Source organism: Podarcis vaucheri, assembly GCF_965113315.1.
Source record: "Podarcis vaucheri genome assembly, chromosome: 5".
NCBI lineage: Eukaryota > Metazoa > Chordata > Lepidosauria > Squamata > Lacertidae > Podarcis > Podarcis vaucheri.
The window spans coordinates 35,988,469-36,001,002 of NC_138763.1; the positions used below are offsets into that span (position 1 = coordinate 35,988,469).

At 42.1% G+C, this 12,534-nt stretch overlaps 1 protein-coding gene and 3 long non-coding RNA genes across 5 annotated transcripts in view; 2 read left to right on the forward strand and 2 right to left on the reverse strand.

Annotated features, from left to right (window-relative positions):
* LOC309532059 overlaps positions 1 to 12,534 on the forward strand; it is a 78,561-nt gene that overhangs the window by 28,502 nt on the left and 37,525 nt on the right. The window lies entirely within an intron of this gene.
* The window catches only part of LOC309532073, a 346,799-nt gene that overhangs the window by 6,622 nt on the left and 327,643 nt on the right, over positions 1 to 12,534 (reverse strand). The gene's annotated exons all lie outside the window — the stretch shown is intronic.
* Positions 1 to 12,534, forward strand: part of LOC309532055 — a 34,763-nt gene that overhangs the window by 369 nt on the left and 21,860 nt on the right. The gene's annotated exons all lie outside the window — the stretch shown is intronic.
* LOC309531992 (G-protein coupled receptor 35-like) lies at positions 5,989 to 12,284 on the reverse strand. Of its 2 annotated transcripts, XM_082221926.1 has the most exons (3): positions 11,784 to 12,284; positions 9,239 to 9,385; positions 5,989 to 7,421 (listed from the first exon to the last, which is right to left on the reverse strand). In XM_082221926.1, exon 3 carries the CDS (start codon positions 7,407 to 7,409, stop codon positions 6,447 to 6,449), a length of 963 nt encoding a protein of 320 aa, XP_082078052.1. In that variant the 5' UTR covers positions 7,410 to 7,421; positions 9,239 to 9,385; positions 11,784 to 12,284; the 3' UTR covers positions 5,989 to 6,446. The 2 variants fall into 2 exon arrangements, with proteins under 2 accessions (XP_082078052.1, XP_082078053.1); XM_082221927.1 differs by lacking the exon at positions 9,239 to 9,385.

The window sequence follows — 12,534 nt, forward strand, 5'->3', positions numbered from 1 at the left end:
ATTCGAAGTTGTGTGGTCTGTTGCAAAACATAGCGCAGTATCTCACTAAGAACATAAGAATAGTCAGCTGGATCAAGCCCAGGGGTCAGCAAACTTTTTCAGCAGGGGGCCGGTCCACTGTCCCTCAAATTTTGTGGGGGGCCGGAATATATTTTTTGAGGGGGAATGAATGAATTCCTATGCCCCACAAATAACCTAGAGGTGCATCTTAAATAAGAAGACACATTCTACTCATGTAAAAACACACTGATTCCCGGACCGTCCGCGGGCCGGATTTAGAAGGCGATTGGGCCAGATCCAGCCCCCTTAGTTTGCCTACCCATGAGCAATAGCCCATCTAGTCCAAACTGTCTTAATATTGTTTTTAATGCTGCAAAGCTGCACTGGGACCTTAGGGTGTAGGGCAGATAAGAAGTAAGTAAGGAAATAAAAAATATTCTCCTTGCTTCCTGGCTTCCCTGCATTCCCTCCAGTTCATCCTCCTTGCTTTTTGACTTCCCTGCTTTCCCTCTCCTCCTGCCCGACCCCCCAATTTTCCTTCTCCATTTAGTGCCCCTTGCTTCACCATGGCATTTCTCCTTCCCATTTCATGCCATAATCATTTTCCTTCCTTTCCCTTCTACTAACACACAGAGTCCCGGTCATAGGAGCCAACTCCTAGGGGCCAAGGGGACTTTGGACCTCCCCCCCAATAAAATATTTTTGGGGTGTTTCTCTAAAAGTTGATGGGCACCGCCATTCAAATGGTGTGTGCACACCATGTCATGTGATTGATTATGCAGGAGGGGACCACTCCAATATTTTATTGAAGTTGGCACCCCTGGCTCTGAGCAAGTTCCATTCTACCTATGTGTGCAGTTTTCTCCTGATGGGCAGTGCTATGTACTGAAGTTCTCACCCTGGGCCTGCAGGGGGATACTGTAGATAGTTCAGGTCCACATATGAAAATAAGGGATCGAAAGTGACGTTCAGTGATTGGATAGTTATAGAAAATGGTTACTGTTGCGTTCTAGTGGAGCTCTATATAAGCAGGCTGGCTGAACCCTTCAGTTCAGTTCTGTTCTGGCCTGTGAATAAACAAGAGCTGTTTGAAGAATCGCTGTGTCGTCTGATATGTTTACCCACAACTTAACAGGCAGAGTCCCAGCTTTGCAAGAGAACAGCTTCAGTCTGCAGCCAGTAAGCTATGGCACAAATGCAAGAGAGACGTCAGTCTGCAGAATCGAAAGAGGCATGTTTTTTGGGAGGCGGGGGGAGAGGGAAGGGAGAAAGAGGAATGCTCTTCCACTACCATCATAAGTAGGGTGCAAAGCAGGTCTGAGCCCCAGCAGAGAGGCTTGATATTCCCTATCCATGCTCTGACCCAGCACCCTTAATAAACTACAGTTCCCAGTGGTGCACACTATTTTTTTGGTTCACCTCAGGCAGCAAAGTGTCTTGGGCAGCCCTGGATATGACAGAGCTGGGGGATGGATGGGAGGGAGGAGCTGAATTTCACCTGAGTGGCCATATTGATGTAGCACCAGCACAAGTAATCCAACAGTTTTGGATGGGATTGGCAGGTAAGCAGGCAGCTGATTCATTATTTCTGTCTTAACTAGATGAAATGGCGACAGCGAGCCATCACTTGCTAGGACAAAACTGGTCGTCTGAATCCTTGTGGCATTGATAAAATGCACCTTATTGTAGGTTAGCGAACGTATGTATTTTATAAAGCAACTAATAAATATAAATAGTAACTAGGAGCATGAGATTCTTAATCCCACGATTGTGGGTTTGAGACCCACACTGGGCAAAAGATTCCCGCATTGCATGAGGTGTTAGACTAATGATCCTCATGATCAGCTCTATAATTTCAGCTCTATAATTCTATATATAATTCTTTCAGTTCTATGATGCTATGAACTAGCTAATCATGGGAGGCATTCAATGTACAGAGGTACCTCGGGTTACAGACGCTTCATATTACAGACTCCGCTAACCCAGAAATAGTACTTCGGGTTAAGAACTTTGCTTTAGGATGAGAACAGAAATCGGGCAGCGGCAGCGGGAGGCCCCATTAGCTAAAGTGGTACCTCAGGTTAATAACAGTTTCAGGTTAAGAACGGATCTCCAGAACGAATTAAGTTCTTAACTGAGGTACCACTGTAGCTTTGAGATTGTATACATAGTGGAACAATCCTCCCAGAGGCAATGGTGTGTGTGTGTGTGTGTGTGTGTGTGTGTGTGTGTGTGTGTACGCATGAGGAGGACAGGGAGGGAAGTCCCTTTGTGCTAGCATCATCATCATCATTTTTAATTTGTATACCGCCTTTCTATCTTACAATACTCAAGGCGGTTTACAAGCTGAAGAAACAAAAAATGTACATCTTATAACAATCTAATGCAATCCAAAAATGTGATAATAAAACATAACTTTAAAATAGGCAGCCTACAACAAAATAGTAACATTGAACAATCAATTAGAATAGTATAAAATAATAATAACATATAAAAGTTAAACAGAAATCCACTCAACAGTTGCAATAATATCTAAACTATAATCAATAAAACAACGGCAAGCCACAGTACATAAAACAATACAATACACATTGAGAAGCAGAGGGTAGGGCAAGGCAGGTGGAAGGAGGCTTTGCCTGATGGAGTCTCTCCCCTCTACCCTAGCAGAAGGCCTTGTGTGTGTTATGTATTGAAGTTCTCACCCTGGCCAAAAGGAGTATCATCTATGTAGTTTTCACTCAGGTCCACGTCAGTTACTTTAGGCGGGAAACCCTGGGTTGTTGTTGCTACAATGTTGACAGCCAGCTGCCTATAAAAGCAGGCCGGCTGAGCTGTTTGCTGTTCAGTTCTGTTCCAGCTTACAAATAAAGAGCTGCTTTGGAGAAGTTGCTGCGTCGTCTGCTATGTCTACCCACAACTTAACAGTGTGGCTAGTGGGACCTGCTAGTTCAATCCAGACCCATGTACTGTATTTTAAAAAGAACTTGTTCACACATTTTTGCGTGGATGACAACAGCCTATGATGTCTCAACCACACAAAAGGAATGGTGAACTGTAAGGGTTGCTTCCTGTTCCAGACATCTCTCTTCAAGGCCTTTAAAATAATAATAATAATAATAATAATAATAATAATAATAATAATAATAGAAAAGTTCTTCCAGATTCTCTTTTCCCCTTACCCAGTCTTGAAATAAGGCTTGGCTGCTAGTGGTTCAAGGTCAGTCACCTGTGTGATTACTCCTTTTTCTGTAGCCACTAACACCAACAGGCTCACGGATAGCTCAGTCAGAAGAGCATGAGATTCTTAATGTGAGGGTCGTGGGTTCGAGCCCCACACTGGCTGAAATTTTCCTGCATTGCAGGGGGCTGGACTAAATGACTCTCATGGTCCGAACTCTACAATTCTATTATTCTTTGTGGTGAACTAGCAGTAACGAAGCTGGAGGAAGAGTAGGGAGGTAAACAAAGCCGACAATAAATCCTTGCAAGAAAATCTTTCTTCCAGCATTCAAAAGGCACCTTCAATTTAATGCTGGCCAGGAATCAGGATCCCAAAGTGGAAGTTAGCAAGCTGCAGGCTCCTAGTGCTTAACTGCTTTCTTCTCTGAAGTGTGGTTGGCTGACTTCCTGCTAACTACAATGCCTTGGAACTGAGTCTCTGTTGTAGCTTAGCTTTAATTGCATTTCCTGTTGCACCAAAGAAGAAGTCTAAGCTTGGCATAATAAACTCAAGTGTATGATGTAACCCCATGTATTTCTATACTTAATCATTTAATTAATTTCATTAAAAATTATATACTGCACAATTGTAAAAAACAACAAACTTCAGTTTTATGTATTACAGTGGTACCTCGGGTTAAGTACTTAATTCGTTCCGGAGGTCTGTACTTAACCTGAAACTGTTCTTAACCTGAAGCACCACTTTAGCTAATGGGGCCTCCTGCTGCCGCCGCGCTGCCGGAGCACGATTTCTGTTCTCATCCTGAAGCAAAGTTCTTAACCTGAAGCACTATTTCTGGGTTAGCGGAGTCTGTAACCTGAAGCGTATGTAACCTGAAGCGTATGTAACCTGAGGTACCACTGTATATGTCTTTTATTACATGTGCTGTTCTTGCTACTTTTGCTTGCTTGCTGAAATCTGTTTGTTCATTTTTTTGGCTACTGCCTTTATTTTGGTTGATCAATATATCTTGATTTGATTGTAAAGTGGTTGGTGTTGTTAGACCCCTGTTCACTTGAGCAACTCATATAGCCCAACAGAATCATTAGCTAACAATGCAAACCTATCCGTCTTTATTAAGAAGTGAGTCTCATTCAGGGACGCGGACTTATAAAAAATATTGGGGGGGCCCGGGAAAGCTCGTGAAATGTAAATAAGCTCATGAATATGCAAATAAGCTCATGAATATGCAAATAAAGTGGCGCCGCCCCCTCGTGAGCGAATAGGGGAGAGCGTGCTGCTGCCTATTTATCAGCTCCGGAACAGCTGATATGCGGGAAACCTGGGGCTAGAGGCAGGAGCCCCCGCCCCCGGGGATTCCCTAATCTTGCGGGGGACGGCCGGGGCTCTCCGGCTAGGGCGCGCGGCTGGCTGGCTGGCGAGGGAGCAGGTGGGGAGGAGGCGGGGGACGGCGGCGCCGCCCGAGATTATTGGGGGGGCTGAGCCCCCCAAAAAAATTTTTTGAGGGGGCTCAAGCCCCCTCAAGCCCCATGGAGTCGGCGCCTATGGTCTCATTGTGTTCATTAGCACTTATTCTCAGATAAGTGCATAAAATTCAACTTTCAGGGTGTTTTCGCACATTAAAACATATTTAAATTGCTCTTGTATTTACTTGTGTGTACAGTGCAGATGATATTTATTATTGCATTTTGGTACTGTCCTTCCAAGGAGCTCAGTGTCATGTTACATGGTCTTCCCCTTGCCTTCATTTTATCCCTGAGGTAGGCCACACCAGCAAGCAAAAGTGACCAGCAAGCAGTTGAATATGCACATCCCATTTATCATTCTTTTCTGTCTTCAGAGGCGGTAAACAGGATAGAAGAGAGTCAAAGTGTATAATAAATTGTTTATTTAATACGTTTTAACACATGTTCGTGATCAGTTGTTTCAAGGCACATACACCCAAAGTGGTTGTTTTGTTTTAAATGTAAAGCTTTCGAAAACACCATCTTACAAAACAGCAATAAAACCAGCCGCAGTAAAATAAAAAAACAATTGAAGCTCAAAAACCAACAGTAAACTCAGTCAGGAGGACGAAATGCCTGATTCTTGAAGGAAAATACACCCCTTTGTCATCCTTTGAAGCAAGCAAACAAAAAGGGATGGTGGCAAATGGCTGACAGTTTCTACAACCACCTGGGTCTAGGGAGGGGAGCTAATAACCTCTTTCAATGGGACCAGAACCACCTCGTCTCTTAATGAACTATTTATGGAGACACATCACTTTGTTATTTGCTTGTTGTCCTTAATATAGTTAGTAAATTGAACTAGGAGCTGCGATTCAATACAGCAGCAGGCCTGATTAGCTGGATGCAATTGGAAACGTGGTTTCACTTGGTGGCCTCCACTTTTCCCCATGGCAATCTGTGGCTGAAGCAGCGTGCTTGCAATGAAACTCTGCAACGCTGACAAGACGTGTTGGAGATCTCCCATCTTTTAAACCAAGGCTTTGTTTCCGACAGCACATTTCTCAGAGCCCCCCCCCCATTGATGACTATGACTCAGCTGAATCCAATAAAAAAATCCATCACAGCAAATACTTCATTGTTCACATGACCCCGATTAAGTATTGAAATATATTTCAAGGAAAAGTAAACATCTATAAGAGAAGGGGTGTAGAATGGGGAATATAGATAGGAACAGAGCGACCTGTTTTCATTCACAATAAGGTGCTCATCTTTTTTTGGATATGGGTTCCACAGAGAAATGTCATACAAGCCGCCTGCCGTCTCTTTGCAGAAGTACAAAAATATTTTTTTATTTAAAGCTCTTAATATAGTATATGCACTCTGCAACCAAATGTATATCAATCATAAAACAAACTTACAATGCATAATACAAATCCATCATTGTAAGCTGTATCAAACTACAAGCACTAATTCAGCTGAGGAAGGCCTGAGTATAAAGACAGGATTTCAACATGAAAAATACCATCTTAGATACAGGGATATGTATCTTTCTGCAAGAAGTATGGATCCAGAACATAATCTGCCGTTTCAGCGAGAGATGTTAAACCAGCACACTGATCTCCATCGGCGAAAATTCAAGGGAGCAGCATCGGTTTAAAACGTATCAACTAAAATTAACGTGATATCCAATTTGTTTACTGGTCTTGAATAGTTTGTGGGGCTTCGTTTGACATAGCGTTCGAAAGGCGATGTTTCAATTGATTGGACATAGTGCTCCAAAGGTGAGACTAGATGCATCTTAAAATGACGTTGTGATTTCAGCTGTTTAAACTTTGCAGCTGTGAATTTTCGGGTGTTTTGCTTTGCAGCTGTGAATCTTGAGTTAAGTTGGACCTGGACTGCATTGCGTTGAAGGGAGGCAAGAGTGCTGCAGCTTCCTGGAATTCCTTAGCAACCATGTAATAGCACATGGCATCCAAGCAGCAATTTAGCTTGGTCATTAACGCAGTTGCGTGTATGGTATTGGCGATGGCTTGCCACACCTCGCAGTCAGCAACTTCAAATGCTTTTGCTAAGTAGCTAAACAGTAAACTCAAGTGGAAAGGCAGGAAGCATATAATGAAGGTGGCCAAGTTCACTGAGACCACCCAGATGGCTTTCTGGGTTAACTTTTCTTCATGAGGACCAGCATTATGTTTCTTCCTGAGGCATCGGATGACTTGTATGGAACAAAACAACAATATAACCAGTGGTATGAAAAAGAAAACGATTAATCTGACCAGGGTAAGAGCATTGTTCTCCTTAGAAAGTTTATGAAAACAAAACTCTCCTTTCAACGAGAGACTGAATGGGATTGTATAAAGCAAGCAACAGAGCCAAACAAATAAGCAGAAAAGAGCTGCCTTCCGTGGAGACCTGATTACTTTGGCTTTCAGGGGATGTTTGATTGCAAGGTACCGATCAACCGCTATTAGCATGATGATGCCTATGCTCATTGGCATGTTCATGCTACTGATTCCGAATAGGACACAGCAAAAGTCATCCACAGGCCAGTTGTTGTAGTGAAAGTACATGATGAATGGTAAGATAAGGACCAGCGTGTAGTCTGCCAGGGCTAAATTGATCATGTAAACTCTGGTCTCTGTCCATTTGCCCAGTTTGAAGCAGAAAACCCACAAGGCAACTGTATTAAATATGACTCCGAAAAAGGTGAGTGGGCTGTAAAGAATAATTTCAAAAGTAACTATGCCCTGCTCAATCCTGCCACTGCAGTTCGCCATTATGACAGTTTTCTGTAAAGAGATATTTTAAAAATAAGTAGCAAAAATGGAATGCAGAGATAATTAAAGCTTGATTATTTGTTCTAACAACTGCACCTGGATTATTTAGATCCATTCCTATTATTATTAGTCAAATTTGTATACCACTGTATACCTGTAGATCTCAGGGCGGTTCATGATCTGTGTCTGGGCCTGGCAATTGAACTAAGGCGTTTTGGGGTGAGGTGCCATGGTCCCAAAATTCCACCTGTAGCTGACTAAATAATACTTGTGGGATGTGTGAACTGTTTTGTGTTTTGATTTGTCTTTTTACTGAAAGGGGCTGCCCGTTTTAGCAGAGGATTGACTGCTTGACTCCTTCTCCCCTCATATCATTTATCTGCTTTCCAAGTAAATTTTCTTCTCACAGAGAAAAAATACAGTGACTTTGCATATCCCCCCGTGGGCGAGAAAAAGCAGCTGGTCAGAGTGATTTTGAATGTGGCAATGACATTCAGCCTCTGGGCAGTCCCTTCCTCCAGTTTCCACCAGTCTTGCTCTGATGTTGCCTGACTTTGCCTCTGTCACATCCGCACCATACATTTAAAGTACTACAATACCACTTTTTACAGGCATGGCTTCCCCCGAATAATAATGGGAGATGTAGTTTGTAAGGGGTATTGAGAGTTGTTAGGACAGTGTTTCTCCAGCTTGGCTCTCCAGCTGTTGTTGGACTACAACTGCTGTCATCCCTAGCTAGCAGGACCAGTGGTCAGGAATGATGGGAGTTGTAGTCCAACAACCAGTGAAGAAACACTGTGTTAGGAGAACTTTATTCCCCCCCACACCTACAATTCCCTGGATGGTTTCACAATCAGTTTTCCAAGGGAACTCTAATTGTAGCTCTGTGAGGAGGAATAGCAGAATCCTAACCACTCTCAGCACCCTTAGCAAACTACAGTATTAGAGTGCTATTATAGTGCTTTAAATGTATGTCGTGGGTGCTGGTATGTGTATGTTTTTGTGTGTTTATAAGAGTAGAGCGATACAATCAAATCTCAGATCCCGTCTGCCTCCATTTTGGAACATTTCGGCTCCTGAGTGCCAAAACCCCGGAAGTAAACGCTCTGCTTTTTGAACGCTTTTCTGAAGCTGAACGTCCGATGCGGCTTCCGTTTGAGTGCAGGAAGCTACTGCAACCAATCGGAAGCCACACCTCAGTTCTCGAACATTTTGGAAGCTGAACGGGCTTCCAGAATAGATTACGTTCGGCGACTGAGGTTTGATTGTAGTTTATGCATGTCTTATGTATTGTCTAGTTTGACCCTCAAGTATGGGAAGTTCCTAAAACAGGACATGTTAGTATTAATGAAAGTTGCACAGTACATAGATGTATACACTACCATGCAAGTAGGAGTAAAACAAGAACCAAGCAAAATAGGTTATGAAAAATATATGGTCTGATCTGATTCAGAAGCCTGTTATTAAACTGCTTATGAAGGGGAAGCTTTTCCGCACCATTCTGCTATGAATGACTGGGGCAACCCAGGACTCAGCTACATTACTCGTCTTACAATGCAAAAACTGTGTCATAAACATGTGACACCAGATGGCGCTGTAGAGCTAAAAACATTGTCTATGCAATTTTACATAAAGTTTTTTTCCCCTTTCGTTATGATTTAATTTGTAACTTATTTATAGTGTTTTTCCTGTGTGTAGATTCAGCCCCTAGTCAGATGGGCAGGTGCAATTAATAAAACAATTATTATTATTAAGTGTGAAATGTAGTTTGTATTTTTGCTCAGTCTTCAGTGGAGCAAAATGTAAAAGAAGAACGCATGTTTACCTACCTTATCTGATTGCAGTTGCCCACAAGGAAATGTTCAGTCTAACATAACCTTGATTATCTGGATGCCATAGGAAACATTTAATCTGATAGCTGATGGCAGTTCTATCTGATGCTTCCAACTTTTCAGAATGCTAGTTCAGCAGGAGCTCTGCAGGCAAATGTCATAGCATTAGTACTATCTGAGGTAAATTTTTGCATCGTTCCTGGAGAGGGGAAACCCAGCTTCAGAAACTTAAACATACCTTGCCAGATTCTCCTCTGATTCCTTTTGCCCTTTTTATGTCACATTACTCCCTTGTGATAGTTTTGTTGTTGTATCTACCCCCATTTCCCTCCCTCAGTATTTAATCTACAGTGGTACCTCTGGTTGCGAACGGAATCCATTCCGGAGCCCCGTTCGCTACCTGAAAGGAACGCAACTAGCGGCTGCGCATGCATGGGTTGCGATTTGCCGCTTCTGCGCATGTGCATGACATCATGTTGCGTGTCTGTGCATGCACAAGCGGCGAAACCCGGAAGTAACCCTTTCCCTGCAGGTCACCGCAGGACGTAACCTGATAAGACGTAACCTGAAGCAAATGTAATAAGAGGTATGACTGTATATTGAGTCATCACATTGATCAATGTAATTTATCGCCATATTTTTCCACAGAAAGAAGAATCTAAACGGTTCTGTGGGTGCTAACATTCTGGCCTAAAGCATTAGGACTTTGCTAGAGTTGAACCACTGCCACACATGGAGCTTAAAATGGATCAGTTCAACCAGACTGCGATGTGAATGAAGTGGCAGATCTCCGGGTCTCAAATTTCAGCGGCACTCTTTGTGACACCGAAATTTGGTGCTCCTCTGCCGCTCACACGCCATTCTAAATCATAATTGTCGCACCTCCAAGGCTCTGCACCCAGTGTGACTGAACCGGTCACCATTCCCAAAATCTGCCTCTGGGTGATTGCAGTCCTGCATTGATCAGAATGCTGACTCGTGTCACAGATACGTCTCTCCTTCCTTGGAGGTTTTTAAGGAGAGGTTGGCTGGCCAACTGTCATGGATGATTTAGCTGTGATTTCTGCATTGCAAAGGGTTGGGCTAGAGGAGTCGTGGGGTCCCTTCCAGCTTTACATTTCTATGATTCTGCTTTCTTGCCCTTGTTTACAACAACCAGACACATCATGTAAATAACAGGAAGTTTCAAAGTCAATTTAAGTGTTCTTAATCCAAATTGCTGGATTGACTCTTGGACTATAGTGAGTGCCTCATTTTGGATAGTGAGTGCTGTGATGATTAGGGTTTAGGATTTATTTTAAATACCAAGAAAATACACAAAAGACCAGGGTCTCTGATCAGGTGGCAGGGGAAAGTCTCTGTCCGAGATTCTAAAGAGCCACTGTCACTAAACTAGACTGCACTTGGCTGGATGGTGAAAAAGCCGGACTATACAGCATAGAGATGGAAAAAAGGCTAGAATCATTCTGTCACAGCCCTTATTGGTTGGTACTTCCAGTGTAAGATTTAACTAGCTTCCCACTCTAATTTTCAGTGGAAAGTATATAGGATTTTCAGCATAGAAAGGTCAAGAGGTAGGGCAGGGGTAGCCAACATCATAATTATATTTATTTATACCCCGCCTTTTTCCTGATGGGACTAAAACCAGCTTACAGATTAAAAAAAAAAGAACTGCTGAAAAGCAATAATTAAAACAATTAAAATAATTAAATAAGAATTATTAAATAATTCTTAAAAGAATTAAAAATATTTCTTATTATTAAATAATTTAAAAGAACTGCTAAAAAGCAATAATCAAAGAAAAAAGCAATAATTAAAACACAAGGAAGCATTGATAGAATTAAAACCATACTATATATAAAGCTATAAAATCTATTGAAAGTCTGGGAACAGCCACCAAGAAGATGCCCTATTGATGCTGTTTGACTACAAATCCCATCATCCCTGACCACTGGCCATGGTCACTGATGCTGATGGGCACTGGAGTCCAGCGACATCAGGAGGCCATCACATTGCCTATCTCTGGCACAGGGTGAAGAAGACATTTATGTATCAGGAAAACACTAAATGCACCTGATGTTTATAGTCCAGGAAAGTTTATGCCATAATAAATATGTTAGCTTTTCAGGTGCCCCAAGACTACTTGTTGTTTTAATCATAGTGTGTAAATGACAAGTTGGATTCACATAGGAAGCTGCCTTAAACCAGGTCAGACTATTTGTCCATCTATCCCAATATTGTCTGTTCTGACTGGCAGCAGCTCCCAGGGACTCAGACAGAAAGGTCTTTCTCATCACCTCCTACCCAAATTGAAGATGCCATGACTTGACCCTGGCACTATTTACATGCAAGGCCTGAGCTACCCTGCTGAACTTTGTCAACACTGGAAGCGTAATCTCAAAATACATGAAATTATGTGAGTTACTATACCAGGAAGCTACTCCACATAAAATATTTTTGCAGAAATAGGGATAAAACTAATTAAATTCCTGCTATTTCAGTATAGTCCTATAGAACTCAATTAATTATAACATACACTAACCTTGTATACAAGTTGGAAACAACTTGTTCGATAGTTGAATGCAGAGCTTGCATCAGGAAAGGACAAACACCATTGTCAGTGCCTTTTAAAAACTAGCTGTTTTATTTGCATAGCCTCTTCGTCTCTGTGATGTAAAACCGTTTTCTCACCGCCGAAGTCTCTGAGTGGTTGGATATGTGGTATTAACACGTACAGAGTCTTGCATGCTAACAGGCTGGTTTGTGGCTTTCTTAGAAGCAATGGGTATGACTCTAGTAAAGTTTCTCTTCTCTAAGTCATGACGGAAATGTTTTTTTCATTTCACTCTTGCGTCAGGCATAAAACATTCTTTCTGTTATTTACTTTCTGCTGCATCCCTGTTGCCCGTTACTGGAGAGTAAGACCCCTTGAAAAGTAATGACATTTACTGCTGAGCTAACATGTGTAACGCAACACACTTAGATGGTATTTGTTAACTTGTTTGTTTGAGGACACTGTGAAATGCACCTAGAGAGCACACTACACCGGGCAAATGAGAATTGTCAAATCAGAATAAAATTTTGTACAAATCAGTGTTTTGTTCTGTTTGTACTAGATTCAGTGCTTTTTTCTGCGGGGACTCAGGGGTACGCATACCCCTAAACATTCTGTGAATCTACGTTTGGCCTCATTGAGGAGCAGTATTTAAATATGAGTAGGGAAATGAAATTACTCCTAAACATTTTTTAGAAAAAAAGCACCGGCTAGATCTGTTATAATTCTATATGAAGAT

Coding starts and splice junctions, on each gene's coding strand:
- LOC309531992 (XM_082221927.1), bottom strand. CDS start 7,409: ATGGCGAACTGCAGTGGCAGGATTGAGCAGGGCATAGTTACTTTTGAA.